General features: G+C 36.9%; 1 protein-coding gene across 2 annotated transcripts; it reads left to right on the top strand.

The window, feature by feature from the left end:
- On the top strand, positions 1-17361 carry bco2l (beta-carotene 15, 15-dioxygenase 2, like). 2 transcript variants are annotated; one of them, XM_028035089.1, is made up of 12 exons: positions 1-118; positions 1828-2005; positions 3373-3584; positions 7975-8090; positions 8217-8319; positions 9204-9344; positions 12895-13055; positions 13920-14090; positions 14742-14879; positions 15520-15702; positions 15835-15945; positions 16666-17361. In XM_028035089.1, the coding sequence occupies exons 1-12, from the start codon at positions 10-12 to the stop codon at positions 16780-16782; spliced, it is 1740 nt and encodes a 579-aa protein (XP_027890890.1). In that variant the 5' UTR covers positions 1-9; the 3' UTR covers positions 16783-17361. The 2 variants fall into 2 exon arrangements, with proteins under 2 accessions (XP_027890890.1, XP_027890889.1); XM_028035088.1 differs by having other exon boundaries at positions 14742-14906.
- The last annotated feature ends 2996 nt before the right edge of the window (positions 17362-20357 follow it).

Here is a 20357-nt window from a genome sequence, read left to right as displayed (position 1 = left end):
GGATTGGAAATGAGGGTTCAAAGGTTTCCAAAGGTTGTGTATTTCCTGTGTGCTTCTCGGGTGAAATCCAGAGACCTAGCAGTCATGTCAACGAACACGGAGTCCCAGACACACAGCTGTGAGTACACATTAATTTCTAAAATTTAACAACACGATGTGCATGTACACATGTACTCACGCAGATTCAGCTATTCCTAATTAGTATTGCTTTCTTGGATAATTTTTGACTTTTAAAATGGGAAATATTATATTTTGCATTACTGCTAAAAAGTAGATTTTCTTCCTTAAATTCACTGGAGTTTTCTTTTTATGTGTTTTGATCTTAAGTAGACTGCGGGGCTGAATGGATCTTGCTCTATCAGAACTGAAACATATTGAAAAATACACAGGAGAGAATCAAACCATGGATTCATTTGTAGTTATCAAGCTGCCTTAGACTCTTAGGCATCATAAAATGTAACAATCCTTTGAGTTCATCACAAAACACTCAAATCAGATGATAGCGAGACTTTAGCACATTGCAATTCCATTATATTGCATTTGAAAATTGAAAAAAATAAAAATAAATAAATAAGGCTGCAGTCATGATAAGACATGTTGGCACTTCTCTTTTCTTCCTGCTCTCCAGCTGAATCAGAGCTGGTAAAGGAATTTGCACAATGTCTCATTAAGACCTTTTTGACATTCTCAGTTGTTCTCTGAAAATGAATCACAGACAGGTCTATGATGAGTGAAAATGAAAAGACCAGAGAGAAAGTGACATGCTGGATAGAAAGTCGTGCAGAAACAGGGTTGGTGTAGAAGGAAAACAGATGAACAAAAAAGAACGACTAAAATAAATCAATGTTTCAGCTGTGAGAATTGAAAGAAAAAAAGAAAAACTACATGAAAACAGCTTAAACGCTCAAGACTTTTTCTAAGTTCCAAGGTTGTCAGCATTCCTCACTTTGTTCACAATATGCCCATTTCTGAGTGTTGGAAACTGCAGGAATAGCTCCCTAAAAATGGCACCGCACATTCAGGTATCATTTGCAATGCGGCAGTAATCACACTCCAAATTCACGTCCACATAATAAGATGTTCAAGCCTATTATCTCTGTGCTGCACACTCTTATTGTTATTGTCTGTTTTACTCGTAGCACGGGAATGAACAAAACTCCCTGATTGGTTGCAATAACATTTACATTGTCAAAGAAACATTCTCACCGATGCTCAGCATGGGGCTTCGGTTTGTCCTCAGTGGTTTGCATTTGCTAATCATGTAATATACTTCCGCATCTTTTATTGTTCCAATGTTTTGGAGAGTATGAAGCAATGAAGTGTTAGGAACAGGCAACGCAACAACAAAGAAAATAATTCCTTTGTGATTCTCAGGTCATCACCTCAGGGAGAAGTGAGTTAACACAAATAGAGGCTTTTACAAAAACTGCTGTTTTTTTACCAAGCCAAGAATGATTTGCTAAGACTCTCTGTAGCTGTTAGAATCAAAATATTTGACATCAAGATGAAAAAAGCAACACTTGACCACAGTGCAAATTTTAAAACATATTTATTGTCACTGTTATATGATTACACAAAACAAATGTAATAGTCCATGGATTTCTTGCATAATCTCACTTCACTGTATAGTGGACTCTTCAAAATGTAAAAAATCCAAAGAGATACAACCTTCACAGCAACTTCACATCATTTAATGCTGCAGCTGCACAATAGGTGAGAAAATTTTGTTAGAAGGGGGAGCCATTCTGGGCTTCATGATTTCCTGATTTCTTTAGTTCTCTGTCTCATATTTTCTGAAGTTGATTTTCTTTTTGTTTACTCTGCTAGTACCCAGCAGGGAACGATGTCCACAGGCCAGTGGACTGGAGAGTGTGGCGCCTTTGGTGCATTCAGGGGAGGAAACCCCTGACCCCATCCCCACCACCACCAAGGGAACTATTCCAGCCTGGATTAATGGCAGCTTTTTGAGAAATGGTCCAGGGAAATTTGAGTTTGGAGAAGACAGGTATTTACTCAAAACTTTGAATCTGTTACACAATGCACTCATACATTGTATTCATTTACAATGTAAACTTAATAAAATATACATGTTTGCTGATTTGTTGATGATATTCAGCTCTTCTTACCTAAAAGGGCTCAAGAAACAAATCAGCTTATTTTAAACTATTATGTACTCAATTTTCTGTACATTTCTGCATCCTAAACCAGGGAAAGCTGAAATACCTAAACTCGCCAACCATTTTGTTAGGTAAACATTACTTAATCCAGGTTAGACATCCTTTTGTCTTGAAAACGTCCTTGTGGTCTACATAGATATGGCAGCATAAAGCAGTTGCTGCAGATTTCAGCCACACACATATTTGAGTGCTCTATTTCACAACATCACAAACTGGATTGAGATCTGCTGACTATGGAGGCCTTAGGAGAACAGGGAACATGTTTAGGAGACCAGCCTGAGATGTTTTGGGCTTTGTGATAAAATACTTTATCCTGGTGGAAATACCTACTAGAGGACGGAAAAAATTGGTCATATAGGGATGGGCATGGTGAGCAGCAATATTCAGTAAGTAGTAATATCTAATGCTTATGTGGTAATAAAGAGCTTGAAGTGTCAAAAGAAAACATTTTCTACACCAATTGAACTGTTAAGACAAAGTGGATCCTTGCTTTTAAATTGGTTACAGCAGATTGTGACTCTAACAGCAGAATGTTACAGGCAAATGGAGAATTGTCAGATCAAGCAACAGTTTTGAATCTGTTACCGTTCACCTCTGATGAGCCAGTGTGAAAAGCCTTGGTTTGTCTTTCGGTGACGGAAATGGCATCTAGTGTGGTCTTCTGTCACTGTAGTCAGTTTGCTTCAACTGTTTATACATATGTTCTGGCTTTAGATATGGTCTCCTGCATACCTTAGTTGTAAAGAGTATTTATCTGAGCCATAGTTACTTTTCAATTATTTTAAATCAATCTGCCTCCTCTGACCATTTTTCTTATCACTGCTGCTCACTGAATTTTTTATCTTTCTTTGATAAAAGACAGATGAAAAAAACATTGCATTGTGTTTACACACGATACAATGTTTCTGCAAACCAGACATTGCATTGTCTTGCTAAAATATACTTTTAAGCATCATTTGATAATTTAGCTTTTACTTGTCTTAATATGTATTTTGTCTCTCTTCTATTAGTTGGTTTTGTCACCAATTTTATTCTTGATTCTAGTGTTTTATTTGTTGTTGCCATGAAAAGCATTTATTCTCAAAGCTCAGTTGAGTTGATTTCCCAGTAAAGAGTATATTTTCCATCTAACACCCTCTAGTTTATCTCACCTAAATAACTTCAGTGAAATGAAATAGCTTTTTATCTCTTTCAGATACAATCACTGGTTTGATGGCATGGCCTTGATGCACCGGTTTCACATCTGTGAGGGCAGTGTAACTTACAGCAGCCGGTTCCTACGCAGTGATTCATACAACCTCAACTCAGAGAAGAACCGCATTGTGGTCTCAGAGTTTGGGACTGTCGCCATGCCTGATCCTTGCAAAAATTTCTTTGCACGTTTCCTTTCCCGTTTTCAGATTCCACGTATGTATGACTTCTTTATTTATTGCATAATTCTGTTTGAAACATGCAGCACTAAGAGTGAACGTTTCAGTATTATACCAACACCACGGAGTCTTATGCATTATTGATCATCTGGGTTGTGACACCGCTGATGTTGGAAAGGCTTTTTACTCATCTCTGTTCAAAGCAAACCATAAAGAAAAAAACATTTTTTGTTTTTTCTGAAGAGGGTAGATACCGTCAGAATACACCTGAAATCTCAATGGTCAAGTTTTTGCTGCAAAACTGAGCAAAAATAAAAATGCAGAAAGTATTTGCTGCCTTGCAGTTTGACATAGTTTGTGAAGTCAGCAAACGCAGCATCCTTTGCTGAATTACATTAACCAGTTTAGGACATTTGTTGAATTAACAGCAGTGAATAAATTCGTAGTAATTTAATGTGGCAGTCGTGTCCAGAACGCAGCGTTTCAGCATAGAAAGAGGTCAGTTTAATTGGTTGCGCTTACAAGCATATGCAGAAATCATTTCTTTCTCACTGACTCATTTGCAGTTACATTGTGCTTGAAATGTGACTTCAGCACGGAGATGGTCTAGTAATGAATGATAATTTGTTAACATTAAATTATGACTGTTAAAAAAGCCATCAAAATTACTTTTGTTTCATTAGAACAAGTACATTGTCAATTCTTCAAAAAATACAGATAAATATGTTAAAATGTACTTTATTGATTCCAGAATTGGAAAGTTATTGACAAGAAGAAGTCATCCTGTGACAATAATGATAAACTCCAAAAAATGTTTGTAAATCCCAAAACCAGGACTGGGATTGAGAGTTTTTCTATTGGAAGTATTTCTACACTATTCATTTGATTAGATCACCAGTAGATGCTTTGTTTACATTCCTGGATATTATTAAATACCGTTATTGTGTATTATTTAGCAGCATAGTTCCACATGGTGAGGTATCATATCTGATAATGGGTAAGTTTTATTTTTAGATGACAGTTTGTGTTTGTCGGACTGTGGTTGTATGCAGAGATAGACTTAAAGCCAAACAGACTAAATAAGTTTTATGGATAACCTGTGGGGATTTTTGACATTGCTGAAACAGAAAACACAAAACATCACAAAAAAAGAGAGAAAGAAACAAAAACTTTAAGCCGATATCATCTATGGTGACTCAACTTTCAGGTTCAGACTTGTAGTTAAGCACTAAATTATTCATACCCTCTATAGATTTGAATGTGAATAATGTAAAATCATTTTTATTTTTCCAAGAAGCTTATTTCTGATGGGAAATTAAAATGGGTTCTCTAAAAAAATGTAAAATGTAAAATTTTGCTGCTTGAATTAACATTTTATTAAAAACTGGCATTTTGAAAATTATCCATGTCTCAATAGTCTCCTGAACATATTTATTGACATTACATCAGTGCAGATATTTTTATTCTTGCTGACCTGTTTTCTGCTTGTTTCCACTGACAGTTTATCTTACATATATCCTATATTACATGTTATATTTGACAAAGGGTTCCAGATCAATGCAACTGGAAACTGATTCAGGCCACTTCAAAGCATGAAGATAAAAAATTAAGACAACGTGAAATGAAATAAAACTAGTATATAATGTCCAGCTCAATCTGTTGCTGCTTTTAAATTAAGTTTACTAAAACTCTGTTTATCGGTTTATCAAATAATTTTACTGAATACATGAAAATCTAATTTTACCCAGCAAAGAACAAGCAAGCAGTTATTAATTACATGTCTGTTAGCTGCAAGCTATGAGGGGCCGTTTAGGACAAAAATTACATTTTGTCTCTCACACACTACCAAAAACTCACGCATACTCAAAAAAAATAGCCACGCACACTCAAAAATTACTCACGCACATTCAAAAAATACTCAAATTGCGTATACACACACTACTAAAATGTCACACACACATTCACAAACGTTAACTTTCTCGCTCACATACACTACTACCAGCTCGCGCACATACACTACTACCAGCTCGCGCACATACACTACTACCAGCTCGCGCACATACACACAAACGTTAACTTTCTCGCTCACATACACTGCTAACAGCTCGCACACACACAGACGTTTATCTCTCACATACACAAGACTAAAGTTGAACACACACACAGTACTAAGACTCGTTTTATGTATGTGTGAGAGCGAGACTTTTTATGAATGTGTGAGAGTGAGACTCTTTATGTATGTGTGAGAGTGAGACTCTTTATGAATGTGTGAGAGCGAGACTCTTTTTGAATGTGTGAGAGCGAGACTTTATGAATGTGTGAGAGCGAGACTCTTTATGAATGAGTGAGAGCGAGACTCTTTATGAATGTGTGAGAGCGAGACTCTTTTTGAATGTGTGAGAGTTGTCACGGAAGAGGCGGGGCATAATTTTTGGATCAAACTGCGCATGCGTAGATCCTAAACTATAAGTTTCGATTGTTGACTCACTGTATGTTCTATTACTTAGTATATTTGTGCTTTTAAATATATATAGAACGTTTAACTTTCTTGTAGATTAAATGTGCTATAGAAATAAATGAATCTGATTGATTGATTAAAAATAGCAAAATTGCTGTAGTACAATCTGTCCACTGGGTGCCAGTATTACAGGAATTATTAACCGGCGCCAACTAGTGCCGAAGAAGAAAGAGTTTGCTATACCGAACATGGCTAACTCTAATTGTTTAAAATGGCAGCTGCCTGACCAATTCTCTCTCGTTTCGAATTAGAGTTAGTTACTGGCACCCAGTGGACAGATTGTACTACAGCAATTTTGCTATTTTTAATCAATCAATCAGATTCATTTATTTCTATAGCACATTTAATCTACAAGAAAGTTAAACGTTCTATATATATTTAAAAGCACAAATATACTAAGTAATAGAACATACAGTGAGTCAACAATCGAAACTTATAGTTTAGGATCTACGCATGCGCAGTTTGATCCAAAAATTACGCCCCGCCTCTTCCGTGACAACTCTCACACATTCAAAAAGAGTCTCGCTCTCACACATTCATAAAGAGTCTCGCTCTCACACATTCATAAAGTCTCGCTCTCACACATTCAAAAAGAGTCTCGCTCTCACACATTCATAAAAAGTCTCGCTCTCACACATACATAAAACGAGTCTTAGTACTGTGTGTGTGTTCAACTTTAGTCTTGTGTATGTGAGAGATAAACGTCTGTGTGTGTGCGAGCTGTTAGCAGTGTATGTGAGCGAGAAAGTTAACGTTTGTGTGTATGTGCGCGAGCTGGTAGTAGTGTATGTGCGCGAGCTGGTAGTAGTGTATGTGCGCGAGCTGGTAGTAGTGTATGTGAGCGAGAAAGTTAACGTTTGTGAATGTGTGTGTGACATTTTAGTAGTGTGTGTATACGCAATTTGAGTATTTTTTGAATGTGCGTGAGTAATTTTTGAGTGTGCGTGGCTATTTTTTTTGAGTATGCGAGAGTTTTTGGTAGTGTGTGAGAGACAAAACGTAATTTTTTGGAGTGTGCGTGGCTATTTTTTTGGAGTATGCGAGACCTTTTGGTAGTGTGTGAGAGACAAAACGTAAATTTTGTCCTAAACGGCCCCTCATAGCAAGCTATGCTGTCTTGCATCCTAATTTCTTCTCTTAGTCCTATGTTTACTCTGTATTTTGGCTAGTTGTTCTCTCAGTTTCTCTGCCAACTTCTTTCACTCTCTTAGCTCTCTCTGATGATGTTAGAGCATTAAAGATTGTTTTTCTTGAAACTTTTAAATTTTAAAGCTTTCTTCAGAAAAAAAAAAGAAATTAAAAAAAGGAAGCAAAAATAATTTGAAAGTATGAGTTGTTGACATGTGATGTGGTGCCAGGAAGCGAAGTGGAATGGTGGTAAGAGATTGCTAGGCTGCCCTCAGGTGCTCAGGGGAAACGTGTTGAGGCCCAGGAATGTGCAGGATGAATGACATCAAAACAAGTCATAAGCACATAGTTCTGAGGTCCACACATTCTTTGTTAATGTTTTAAAGCTTTCATTTACATGTTGCTAACGAGGCAGCCGGCACAAATCCCTAAATGATTTGCAGAAATCATACAAAGAAAATTAGAACATGCATTTATATTTTAATGCTCTTGTCCTTGATTGCATAAGAGGTGCAATGAAAGTCTGCGACATACTAATGAAAGCCTGTGTGTGTGTTTGCGTATGTGTACAATATTATTATTATCATTATTTAAGCCAAAAGAAAACACTTTTGAATGCATTCTGTGAAGGAGTGATGAATGAAAATTCAGATTTTAACTTCTGTAAACTTAAGAATAACAAGCTACTGGATTGGACGAGTATTGTCTTCTCTGGCGTGCGTGAGAACGACGGAAATGTTTTGAAACACTATATGTTCCTGTCATCCACATGTGTGAACAGAGCCCACAGATAATGCAAATGTGAACTTTGTCAAGTACAAGGGAGACTACTATGTCAGCACAGAAACCAACTTTATGAGACGAGTGGATCCACAAACCTTGGAGACAAAAGAGAAGGTGGGTAGTTAAAGATTCAACAACGTCTCTTTATGAGACAGAGAGCTGATAAGAAGTCAGAGACTGAAGAGAAATGTGACAAGGATGAAGGTTAAAATGTATTTTTTATTGTCATTTCATGGTTAGGTGGACTGGAGTCAGTATGTTGCTGTAAACTCAGCCACAGCACACCCACACTATGACCGTGAAGGAGCAACATACAACATGGGCAATTCGTACAGCAGAGATGGTGACCTAGTTTTCTGTTTGCATAACCTCCCATATAAACCTGTCAATCTCAACATTAAAGTGAAGCAAGTGCTACTTTTTGAAAGATGCTTATTTTCCTGCGTCACTATATCTTGCAGAAGTATTGATGAACCTTTTCACATTATGTGACGATTAAATAAAAAATTCAATTACTTCTATTAGAATTTTATGCTATTGACCAACAGAGAATAATGTAAAATTGTAAATTTGAAGGAAAGTTATTTGTGAATTAACAAAATGCTTCCCAAGGAAAAATCCGACAATATCAATATTGTAGCTGTTCTGTTTTGGGGAAAATCTTTATAAGGTTTTTACATACATTTTTTGTGTGAAATAATTAAGCTGCCCATCTCAGTCAGACTGGATGGGCAGCTTCTGTAAACATGAGATTTTAAATCTTGCCATAGTTTCTTGGGTGAATTCAAGTCTGACCTGGGCAAAGACATTTTATGCATGAATATGCTTTGCACTAAACAATTCCAGATAAAGTGTTCCTGCAAAATGTTAGTTTTGGTCAGAGAACACATTTTTTCCCACTTGTTTTCAATGTTCCCTACATAGAATGTGACAAAAATAATTAAAAGAAATAAAGAAAAAACACACTTCCTTCCAGGCACCAGTACTTTCTTCCAAATAACATGCAGTCTGATACCATGAAAAAATGTTAAATGGTAAAAAGCATTATAAATCTGCTTTTGGTTTGAGTAATTTACAAACCAGAAGACCTGAAATCACATTTGTGTCTTTTTGTCATTAATTATCCTGTCTAATGTTTACTGTATGTGATCCACTATGCTGTCGGTGTAAATGTGTGCATGAAAGCGTCGTAACAAAATGCAGGGGTTTTCTCGTGGATTTCTCCAGGTTTTTTCTACACCATCATCCGCATCCCTCCTGCTGAGAAAGCGGCAGCAAAGGAGGACTCGGCAGACCTCAGCGGAGCCGAGGTGATCTGCTCCATCCCTGCAGCTGAATCCAGAAAACCTTCTTATTATCACAGCTTTGGTGAGATGCACACTTCAGCATGATAAGTAGTCCCCTCTCTTTATCTAATCGGCAGCTTAGCTATGTAAAGAACTAAAATCAGTGATTACTGTTAAAGATATTACTTCAATGACCCGTTCTGCTAAAATGAAACATTTGTATGGTTTTAATTTTGTAATTTATTACTTAAGTACTTGTATTCTCCTGTCATAGCTTCCTTTATTTTTAGTCACTCTGTTGTTCTACCTCCAATTCACAAGCAACACCAATTTCATTCATCTCCTTAAAAGTTTTACAGTGCCTTGTCGTTATATTTAAACCTATTCAACTTCAGAAGGTTGAAATTAAGTTATTGTTTTCCTTGTCTGCATTTCAAATAAATTACAAGTCATGTGGATGAAACCAAAATTGAAGTTTTTGGCCTACATGACAATGTGGTGGAAAACCAGCACAGCACAAAACTGAAAAAAAAAACGTCCAGTTGTGATTTTTCTGTAAGGTGGTCCTACAAAGGACCACCTTACAGAAGGGTGACTAAAAGGGCTTAATACAAATTTCTACATCCCCTGCACAGCCTAGGGTGGCAAAATACACAAACAAAAAATAACCTATCTAGCAAGCATATAAACAGCAGAAAACTGGGATAAAACAAAAGGCATGTCAGATCAAACAGTCACATAAAAAAGTGAAAATGGCATTCAGGCCTGCAGGAACAAATCAGAGTGTATGACAACCAAATGGCCAAAAGGCCCAGAAGCTTCAAAGTCACAGATCTGAAGAGGACTGCTAAATGATGATTTGTGTGAAACCTGGGAAGCAGCACCCAGTTACAAAGAAGGAGGATGTTAGAACAAAGCATATAACATCACATCTCTTAGAAACAAACATCTATTGGGATTCGGGGCAAATGCATGCCACTTTTCTGTTATTTTCTTTTTTTGTAAAAACGAATGAAAACCAATTAAAAAAATTTTTTTTTCCACTCTCAATTTATGCATTACTTTGTCTTAGTCTACTACATAAAGCCGTAATAAAGTGTCTAGAAGTTAGTGTGACAAAATGTAAAGTACGTTGAAGGGATTTTACATTTATAGCACTCGTTTTATGAATGCTATAAAGCCTTTTATGCTAGACACTCTACCGCCTAAAAGAACTCGAAAAGGGACAACCATTTGGCTATATTCCGAACACGCAGCTTTACAAAATGTTCACAGTAATGTTTAGTTTATCTGGTTGCAGTTTGTGTTTAGTCGTCTGCGTTTGCTTACCTTTCAATTCACAGATCAACATTTACAAGCACTTTGCAGTTATATTTAGTGACTGTGCTCTTTGTGAGAGTCCTCCACAAAAGAAAACAAAATTTAAGCAGCAAGAAGATTTGGGCTGGGAGAATTAAATCCTCCAACAAATAAACGCTTGAACACAGATCTCAGTAAACTCAGCAGCATCAGAAGCTCAGAGCACAGCATGGAGTCTCAGGCAGTGCGGAAAGTTGCTGCCGCATTTGAAAGACCGTCGGCGGAGTAAAATGTGGAGGAGTCTGTTTTTAATGGTTGCACAGCGTATGATTGGACATTACAGGTCAGCTGATACCCATAGGGGCAACAAAGTAGCCATTAAAAATCAAGCTCTGGGCCAATGCCAGTCATCTAAAGCAAATAAGATTCCATTACTTGGCTGATTTAACACAGCGTTGCTCCATTTGTTCCCTGATCACATCTCCGTCTATATTTCTGGCGGACCACCCTGTCCCACCAGACTTCTGGGCACCGAGAAATCCCACATGTCAGGAAAACATTGTGCAGTTGTACAACAAAACCTAATATTACATTTGTCAGAGGAGTTCCAGGTCGTGTTCCAGCTCTTTTTCTTTCTTTTTTTTTTGAAACACTTTTGTCTGAATTTTTACCTATGATGTGAAAGATGGAAAATGTCATCGCTGGGACCAGAAATATTACATTTGCAAGCTGATTTTGATGCATGTGGCTTCCTCCAGTCAGAGAAGAAATAAGTTAACACAATTAGGTGGCTGAAGGGACTGAACAAACTGCAGCTGCTTGTCGGTGTGTGTGCAGGTACGGAAGTCGTTGCAAAGATTGTTTTGATGGATCACAAGGCCTTGCTGTAATTGAGACCTGTTTTATTACATTTGGATATCACTTTATCAGGATTAGTTACTCTTTTCAGTGACTTTTCTTTTAAATCTATACAGTACCAGTTAGAGCTTTACCTACACTCATCATCAGCGTGAATGTACAGTTAAGTTGGTCCAATTTGAACACTTGTTTCTTGCACACTGGGTTAGTAATATAACATAAATCTTTAATAATTAAAAAAAACTTGAATTGAGTGAACAAGATCTAAGGTCTGTCTTACATTCTAATCAAATTGTACACATGGTCTGAAATATATCCATTGACGTCTGATAATATTTGGATAATGTAGCTTAGAATGTAGCTTAAAAATTGTGACCATTAACAAGTTTCTAGTGCAACTGTGTCTGGATATCTTGTTGGCAGAAACTAATTAGTTTCCTGTCACAGAGTTACATTTTAGCCAAAGCTCAAAACATTTGAGCAGGCTTAAAAATGGATAAAGCAGGTAAATATTAACCTGCTTTATCCACTTCAAACCCAGTTTGGATGTTTGTTTGTGATCACTGGCCTGTTGGATCACATAGTTGTGTCTTAGCTATTTGTGGACTTGAGGTTAAGATGAAAAATGAAAAAAATAGCCTTATGTTTTCAATTTTCAGTTCAGCAATGCAATACTGAACCTGGTACCAGAACAACCCTATAATAGCATGATGGTCCCACCACCACACATAAGTGTGTTGAAGAGTTTAGCTTGACTTTTTTGGTCACACTTACTGTCAATGTGGCCAAATATTCCAGTATTTGTCACATGTGACCACAAAACTTTTCTCTAGGAGGCATTCAAACTCTTCATGCCTCCCAGACAGACACATAAAGAAGGGCTTTGCTTATTTCACCTATTTGTGCTATCAGAGGGTGAGTGTTTGTGTTACATAATTAAAATTTGGTGTTTTATATTAAAGAATGATTAAGAAACACATTAAGATGAGTTTTTAAATAAAGTATTTTAATTTGAAGTCTCTGCAGTTGTCCATATTGAAATTTTTCAGCACAGTTTTCAACTGTGCTGAAAAATTTAATTCTAAGCCAGGAAAAAACCCCAATCTAAAACAGTTCTGCCAATTCTGATACAGAAATAAGTTTTTCTCAGCACATTGTAAGAAGAATTTTGACCAAATATTAGTGGTAGTTTATGTATACAGTATGACATTGTGTAGATTAAAGAAAACCGTGATTAAATTCAGCTTTATTTAGCAAGTTGTTGGTTTAAAACATACTGAAGATGTAAGCTGTGTTAAGAATCTACCCCAAATTAATAGCTCAACATTTGCAGGTAATGACTGAATTTTATATTCCTTGTTGTCTTTGACAAAAAGCTTGGAAAACTTTAATGCGCAATGTAAGAAATGAGCAGTTCTTCATCTTGTTCTTTCTAATGCATACATTTCCCCCTGTGTTTTCCCGTTTCTCTCCAGTCATGTCTGAGAACTACATTGTGTTCGTGGAGCAGCCGATAAAGCTGAATGTGCTCAAGTTCATGCTCTACAAGATCATGGGACAAAGTTTTCAAAAAATCCTGAGCTGGGAGCCACAGTACGGCACCATTTTCCACCTGGTCGACAGGCGCACAGGCAAGGTGCGTGACAACAGCTTCTACAAACGGCTTATTTAATCAAGAGCTTTAGTAATTGCTAGAGGGCAAACAGTTCAAGAAACATTCTTCTTAAACTCTAAGCAAGGTGTGGGTGATATCTTTTGTTTCGTTTCTGTTAACTGGTATTTGTAAAATTTTAGACGTTAGAAATGTTCTTTTTAAGTTCAGATCAAGGGTTTTTGAAGAGACTTGATTGAAGTTATCGTACAACAGCATCTGACAAACATTCAGCAGCTTTATACTCATCAAAAAGAAAGCAGTTCCTCAAGTGATCGTTTTTTTCTTTAGTGTTTAAAAGATTTTTCATTTTAAATCCAAAAAATTGAGATAAACGAGAATTTTTCTTCAAAAATATGAAAGGATTTTAGAAATGGCACAACCTCCTTTTTTGCCCCCAACCTGTTGTTTAAGCAGTTTGGAAAGCCTAAACTTCTGTGTGTGATCGAATTCAACGAGTACAATGAAGTGCAATGAAACCCACAGTCGCACGTAGCTGCTGAAAAAGCAATAACAAAAATTTGAAAGCTGTGCATAGATCTGTGCATGCACGATTACATTTTTTTCTTATTTATTCTGATGAGGACATACTTGGATGCTGGAGCCTTTCCTCAAACATCGTTACTATCAATTTCTTCGCCTCATTACACAGAGCACCCAATAAACTCACAGCAAAAAAAATAAATAAAATAAATTCTGAAAAAGTTAAGGTGCAGGAGAACATCGGCAGATGGAACTCATCTCCAAATATTTACCAGAATCAGCTCACTTCCTGCCAACTTGTTTGTCTGGTGGATTTTTACATTACTAGCGTTTCGTACTGTTCAGTGGTTCTAACTGGTCCAACAGGAGAGCAAAGTGAAATACCGAACGGCACCGATGTTCACACTGCATCAGATCAATGCCTATGAGGACGATGGCTTCTTGGTGATGGACATGTGCTGCGGGGATGATGGCGTCGTCATTGGAGACTTCACTCTGGAGAATCTGCGGCGGGAATCAGGAGACGATATAGACAAGGTGGACTAATGCCTTCTGTTGAAAATCTGAGCTCAGAGTCATGTCTTCTGGTGCCATGAAAAGGTTTTAATGCTGCCTGAACTTATTTTTTCCTTTTGTCACGTAACAAACTTAAATATATTTTCTCAAGATTTTACACAATAGACAAGCCAAAGCAGAACATAACCTTCAAAGTCTTTTGTAACCTCTAAAAGGTTTCATGTAGCTGATAGTTCTCACAGCTTTATCACAACTAACCGTGATAAATAGTTTATATCTGTAGATTGAAAAAATGTGAAAGAAAACAAAAAGAAAAATCAAGGGGTGTGAAGGCAAGGCATTTGTAATTAGCAACATAATGAAGTTTTGTTTTTCAGGTTGTGTTTGTTAACAAAAAAAACGTTAAATGTTCTTGTGTTTTGTTCTTCTTTGAAAAAGAAAAATAGATTTCTGGTACTTTTAGTTTGTAAAGTGTCTGCTTTCAAAAGTGTGGGAGAGATTTGTTTTAATCAACTTAAAACGTTCATCAAACCATCAAAGTATGTTTTTTCCCCCAGTCGTTCTGAGTCTTGTCATTTAAATAGCATCATTGTACAAAGTAGCCACACGTTTTGCAGCTTTTCATCTGTGATGTCTGACAAATGGTTTTACTCATTTATTTTTATTTTGCAGTATTACAATTCCTTGTGCAGAAACCTCCCAAGGAGATACGTGCTTCCTCTAAATGTGGACGAACAAACTCCTCTGGACCAAAACCTTGTCATGCTGCCAAACTGTAAAGCCACAGCAAAGAAGGCAGATTCTGGGGAGGTGGGATTCTACAGTATTCACTTCTCTGTACGGTCACTGACTTTCCAAAGTAATATGTTTAAGTGTAAAGAATCAGACCTATAATCATGATAAATACAGGCAATTCTCTCCCACACATTCCAAGCAATTACCCAGCATAATGAGATAAGCTACTTTCTGCAAGACAGTAATTTCATGACTTATCACAGGCAAAAATGATGTCCACCATGCAGTGAACAATTGCCATTTAATAGCTTCTCTGAACCCCACACACACTCTCTTTTTGCTCTGTTTTCTTATGGCACTATAAAGAAAGAAATGGTGATGTCCAAGTTGTCATGGCTACCTGAGCAATAGTTTTCTCAGTATTCTTCTAAGGTTCTTAGACACCTTGTGTTATATTCACCTTAAAAAATGGGAATGTGTTGCTGATTTCCACTGAGAACAAATGAATATTGCATATTTCAGTTAATTGGAACTGAGTTTGAGCGGAAATGTGTATATTTTTTTATTTGAGGGATGATTTACTGCAGGGATCCATTCGTCTTTAGCAGGCAAGAATTGAATTTTCAACATCCCTAGAGAGCAGTGTGATGTAAATTAGACCTTTTAGGGGGTGGGGGAAGAAAACCATCCTCTGAATTAAATTCTGACCCAACAGGTTTACATGACCCACGAGGAGCTTCACAATGATGAGCTGCTGCAGTACGGTGGCCTGGAGTTCCCTCAGATCAATTACGACAAGTACAACGGCAGACCTTACCGCTACTTCTATGCATGTGGCTTTGGGCACGTCTTTGCTGACTCACTGCTCAAGATAGACGTCCACACCAAGGAGCTTAAGGTGCTCTATTATCCAGAGACAACTTAGATGGAGCTCACGGTTAAATGCAGCAGTTTTACAAAAGAACTCTGTAAGCTGGATTTACAGCCTAAAACTGGCTTCGATAAAAGGTCTGCAATCCCCCCTGTTTAGGTGTGGCGCTATCCAGGCTTGTTCCCGTCTGAGCCTGTCTTCGTTGCCTCGCCCGACGCTGCAGAGGAAGATGATGGAGTGGTCCTGTCAGTCATTATCACTCCTAGCAAGGTAATTTAACAAAAAACCCACTGACACAAACCAGCAGCACTTATTGTCAATTTAAGGTGCCTCTCAAAGCGTTCATAAACCTTTCACATTTTCTTTACGATCACAAAGTGCAATGTATTTTTGTAAGATTTTATATGATAGATTAAAATCACATATAGAGTATATACCAATTTTCCACACCTCACTATTTGATCTATTTACCTGAACTTGTATGCAATATTTCACAACTGCACACAAGGTGTTCTGGTCACATGAGACCAAAACTGATCTTTATGGCTTATATACAAAATATTATTAATTAACACTACACATCACCCTGAACACACCATCCACACAGTGCAACGAAGATCTGCAGCTGTAGAGCAGCAAAATGTGTTTCTAGATTAAAGATTTAAAAAATATTTTGACATCTATCCTTTGCCTCCTTCTTCTGCCTTCTGTTGGTCTTTCATACAAGATCAAGGGGTATGAACACATTTCCAAGGCAGTGTAAGTAGGTTTTATTCAAGTGATAATAAAACCTACTTTGTGAGGTCTGTAGAGAAGCAACATAGTTAGCGAGTCGTTAAACTTTCTTTTCCACTTATGCACCCTTAATACCATGGAAAGGAAAGATAAATGCACAGCTACTTTTAGTGAGACTGTGCTCCCTTAGTAACCCCTTTATTATTTATTTACTTTTTTGTATTGCATTTTATCTCCTCCTGTATCTGTTTCCAGGAGAAAAGTACTTTCTTACTCGTTCTGGATGCCAAGACCTTCACCGAGCTGGGGAGAGCCGAGGTCCCTGTCAACATCCCATATGGGACCCATGGAGTGTTTAACGAGATGGGCTAGATGTGCCACTGTTTGAAGCTCTACGGCAAACTGCTGAGAGTAAACCAGCAAGAAATCCACTTTATCCACAGGACGGAATATTTCTCTTGATATCGCTGCCTATAAACATTCCTGTAATGAAAAAAAGGAGAAGACGTAAGACCAGGGGAAAACTGCACACTCATAGTATTTGTTTGTTCCTCTCTGAATGAGATTGATGCACTTTCTTACTGCGTCCTGTTGTACTAGTTGGATGGTGATCTCTCAGAGACTTAAAGGTTTTTTTTTGCTATTTACTTTCTCAAAAAATGTGTAATGTCTCTTTCAGAAAAAGGACTGAGCACCTTGCACTTGAAAGGACTAGAAAACAATAAATTAAAATCAATATACACTTAAAAAAAAATCCTTTTTTTTCTTTTAAAGTGTTTTTGCATCACCACACCATCAGAAACACTATACTCCCATAGAGAAGAAAACAGCACTTAGGAAACAAAAATGCATCAGAGAAAATTCAATTTCTGTCGAAGTAATGTGATAAAAATGAACAACGTCTGAAATGGCTGCAAAATAAATGGATCTAACAGGTCAATAGCTTTCTGAGAGTCTAGTGGAGGTTGCATTATTCTGTGTTGTCTTACTGAAAACAACCCAAAACAAAGCTGCCGGACACACGCGCATTGACATTTAGGGCCACATATGAGAGCAACGGCAGCTTGTATTGAACTGTGAGCTAAGCAAAAACGCATGTTCAACTTAAACTTGTTGCCCTTCAAATCCTCTCCTGGATTGACTTTACTGATCTTTCTTTTTAATTCCTGCAGTGATTTGAATTAACTGATTTGAAGCGACTCTTTGTTCTTTTCAAGCACTTTGTGAAAAAGTTGACAGGTTTCAAAAATGTCAAGTCTGATAAATATGGATATATTATGGCTTATGCATTTAAAGTGCTTTGAAAGTGATTATAAACCATGGGGTTTTGGTAAGTTTTAAATGTCTCAACTTTAGATAACTCAAACTGAAAGAGGTTGTGCAGAGGTTTCATGTTTAGCCTGTCCTTATTACTCCTAACTTAATTAAACAGGGTGGAACAGGGCCATAATGCAATATTTAGATTAATTTACCAATTACATAGCAGCTCTATATTAACCTAGGGAATTAACAAAACCTCTGTTTTTTGTCATTATTCTCTTCTCCAGCTTCGTGTCCTGATAAATTTACTTTATGGGTCTCCCATGACACAAATTAATTACTTCACAATTCTTGATCTAATCAATCATGCTTACCTTCTGTGAGTGTTTGACTGCTTGTGTGTAAGGGATGGTTTTCTGTGTATTCTTCCACAGTCTGTTGCTAATCTGAGGATGGGTCATATTAGGTAACAGTCCCAGGAGAAAAAACAGAAATCAAGTTTATTTTGGTGTGTTTCTGGATACAGTGTCATGTTAATATCTGCTCAATTGCAGATTTGTTCTGTGTTTAATGTTTTGTTACACATAAATGTTTCAGATCATCAGATGAATTTTAACATAACAAAAATAACATGCAGTTTTTGAATGATACTATTTATTTTTCAAAGGAAAGAAAGCCATTCAAAACAAGCTATCTCTGTGTGAAAATAAATAAGTAAATGTGTCTGCCAAGCCCTGTAAGTAGTTGTGCCATCAAGCATTTGTACAAAGTGGCAAAAAGTCATTTAGGACCTTGTGAACACTTTTGTGGTCATTTCTCGCTGAATTCTTTCTATTCGACTACATTGTTTAAAAACATGGACAGCTGATCTATGTTCAGACTCTGACTAGACCTTTACAAAATGTTTAAGTCCCTTAGAAATGAACTTTGTGGAATCAGAATCTGAATTCCTCTTATTGCCATTGTGCACAAAAGAAAGTGCAACAAAATAATAATGAAATAAAAAATCCTTTATATCAATGTCCTGCTACACAATCCAAGTATGCTGTAACTTAAGGTCATAAACTAATAGATGGATTTTCTTCATCCAGATTTTCTTCTAGAGGTTGGTTCAACTGTGGCAAGCTGTACGTACAGCTCATGAAGCATGAATGCAGCATGAAACCATAACTATTAACACAATTATGTGATTCTTCTGAAATTATGTTCGTTTTCACATTTTCCAAAAGGTTTTACTGTAGATTAAGTCTTCTAGATAATCAAGAAGTTTTTTTTGGTAAGACATTTCTTTCTGTTTCTTTAGGTCAGTATTTTCATTAATCGTGAACTCTGACCTTAACTGACAGGTCAAGTTGTTTGTCAGGTTTATTTTTATAGCGTCTTTCAGCAACAGGCTGGCAATTCTAAGCACTTTATACAACAAAAAACATAACACAGTAACCAATTATAAAACAAGCTATAAAGACTAGATAATGTCAAATACTATCATTGAAATGAAGAATAATCACCATCAAATATTTATCAAATATATTGATCAATGTTCCGGATTTTATTAATCAAAAGCAGCTCTAAACAGACGGCTTTTAACCTTGATTTAAAGGAACTGAAAGTAATCAGTGTATCCAAAAGAAGATGATTTACTCCAGATCTTGCTGGGACATTCAAACTTTAATCCTGGAAATGTAATTCAACTGGAGAAAGTTATGGCACAGTCCTATAATTTGATTGATTGGTTCTTAGCGTCTGTTCAGTCAGGCCTGCAGTGCTTTAGATATCGTCCTCCGCTCTTTTGTGAGCTCCTGGATGAGTCGGGAGTTCACTCTTAAAGCGCTCTTGGTGGGTTGTCCACTACTGGGGAGGTTCATGATTTCCTTATTTTTAGACGATGGCTTTTGTTGTTCACTAGGGTCAGATAATAACCATCAAATCATTTGGGGATAATCAGTAGAATAAAAAGAAAACATACACAGCCACTATTTAAAGCAGTATTTAAATATTTACAGATAGAGATAACAGGAGTTGACGTTCCTTAAAAGGAGCCTCATTTCCTCGTGCATGTCTAGATATGAAAGGGCGTGACTGCAGCTAATGGTTAACCTGAATTACACTATAGAGCGGGATAATTTCAGTGGCTTGTAGTCACATGTGCGTATGACATGGCTGAGCTGTTTCATATTTTGTTCTGTTTGCACAGCAGAAACAAAGCAGACTTTTCAGTCATAGAGTTATCTTTCTACTACTGGTGTGAACCCATTCCCGCCCCTGTGAATTTCTTTTAGTAAAGTAAATCTAAAGTCATAAATAAATGTTGGCCTTTTTAAATCTTGACCACAGTATGATACGCACTCTAAAAGTGTTTCTGAGAACATTTAAATGACTTGATTGTCAGTCATGCTTTCAATGTGACAGTTTCAGACTGACTAAGCTTTTATTTGACCCCTGAGAGCAAGCCTGAGCTCCATAGTAGCTCTCCTGCTGTTATTGCTTTTAGCCTTAACTTTGACAACTATTTGAATTATTATTTCATTATTATACTCTGAATTTTTAATGATACCATGTGCATTCAGCATATTAGCCACACTTTTCTGAAGCTGAGTGTGATTACTCTCAATAGTAAGAACAATGAGTTCCATATCTGGCTTTGTAATCCCCGACTGTCACAGCTTTGTGCCATCTTATTTTGACAC

Source organism: Xiphophorus couchianus, chromosome 12 (assembly GCF_001444195.1).
Source record: "Xiphophorus couchianus chromosome 12, X_couchianus-1.0, whole genome shotgun sequence".
In the NCBI taxonomy this organism is placed as follows: Eukaryota; Metazoa; Chordata; class Actinopteri; order Cyprinodontiformes; family Poeciliidae; genus Xiphophorus; species Xiphophorus couchianus.
Note: the sequence above shows the minus strand (reverse complement) of the source record. Positions and strands in the feature narration are given on the sequence as shown.

Excerpts from the sequence above, each read along its gene's own strand:
- bco2l (XM_028035088.1), top strand. The coding sequence starts at position 10 with ATGAGGGTTCAAAGGTTTCCAAAGGTTGTGTATTTCCTGTGTGCTTCT. Across the intron at positions 119-1,827 it reads GGAGTCCCAGACACACAGCT|TACCCAGCAGGGAACGATGT; the intron begins GTGAGTACACAT and ends TTACTCTGCTAG. Across the intron at positions 14,907-15,519 it reads TCTACAGTATTCACTTCTCT|GTTTACATGACCCACGAGGA; the intron begins GTACGGTCACTG and ends CTGACCCAACAG.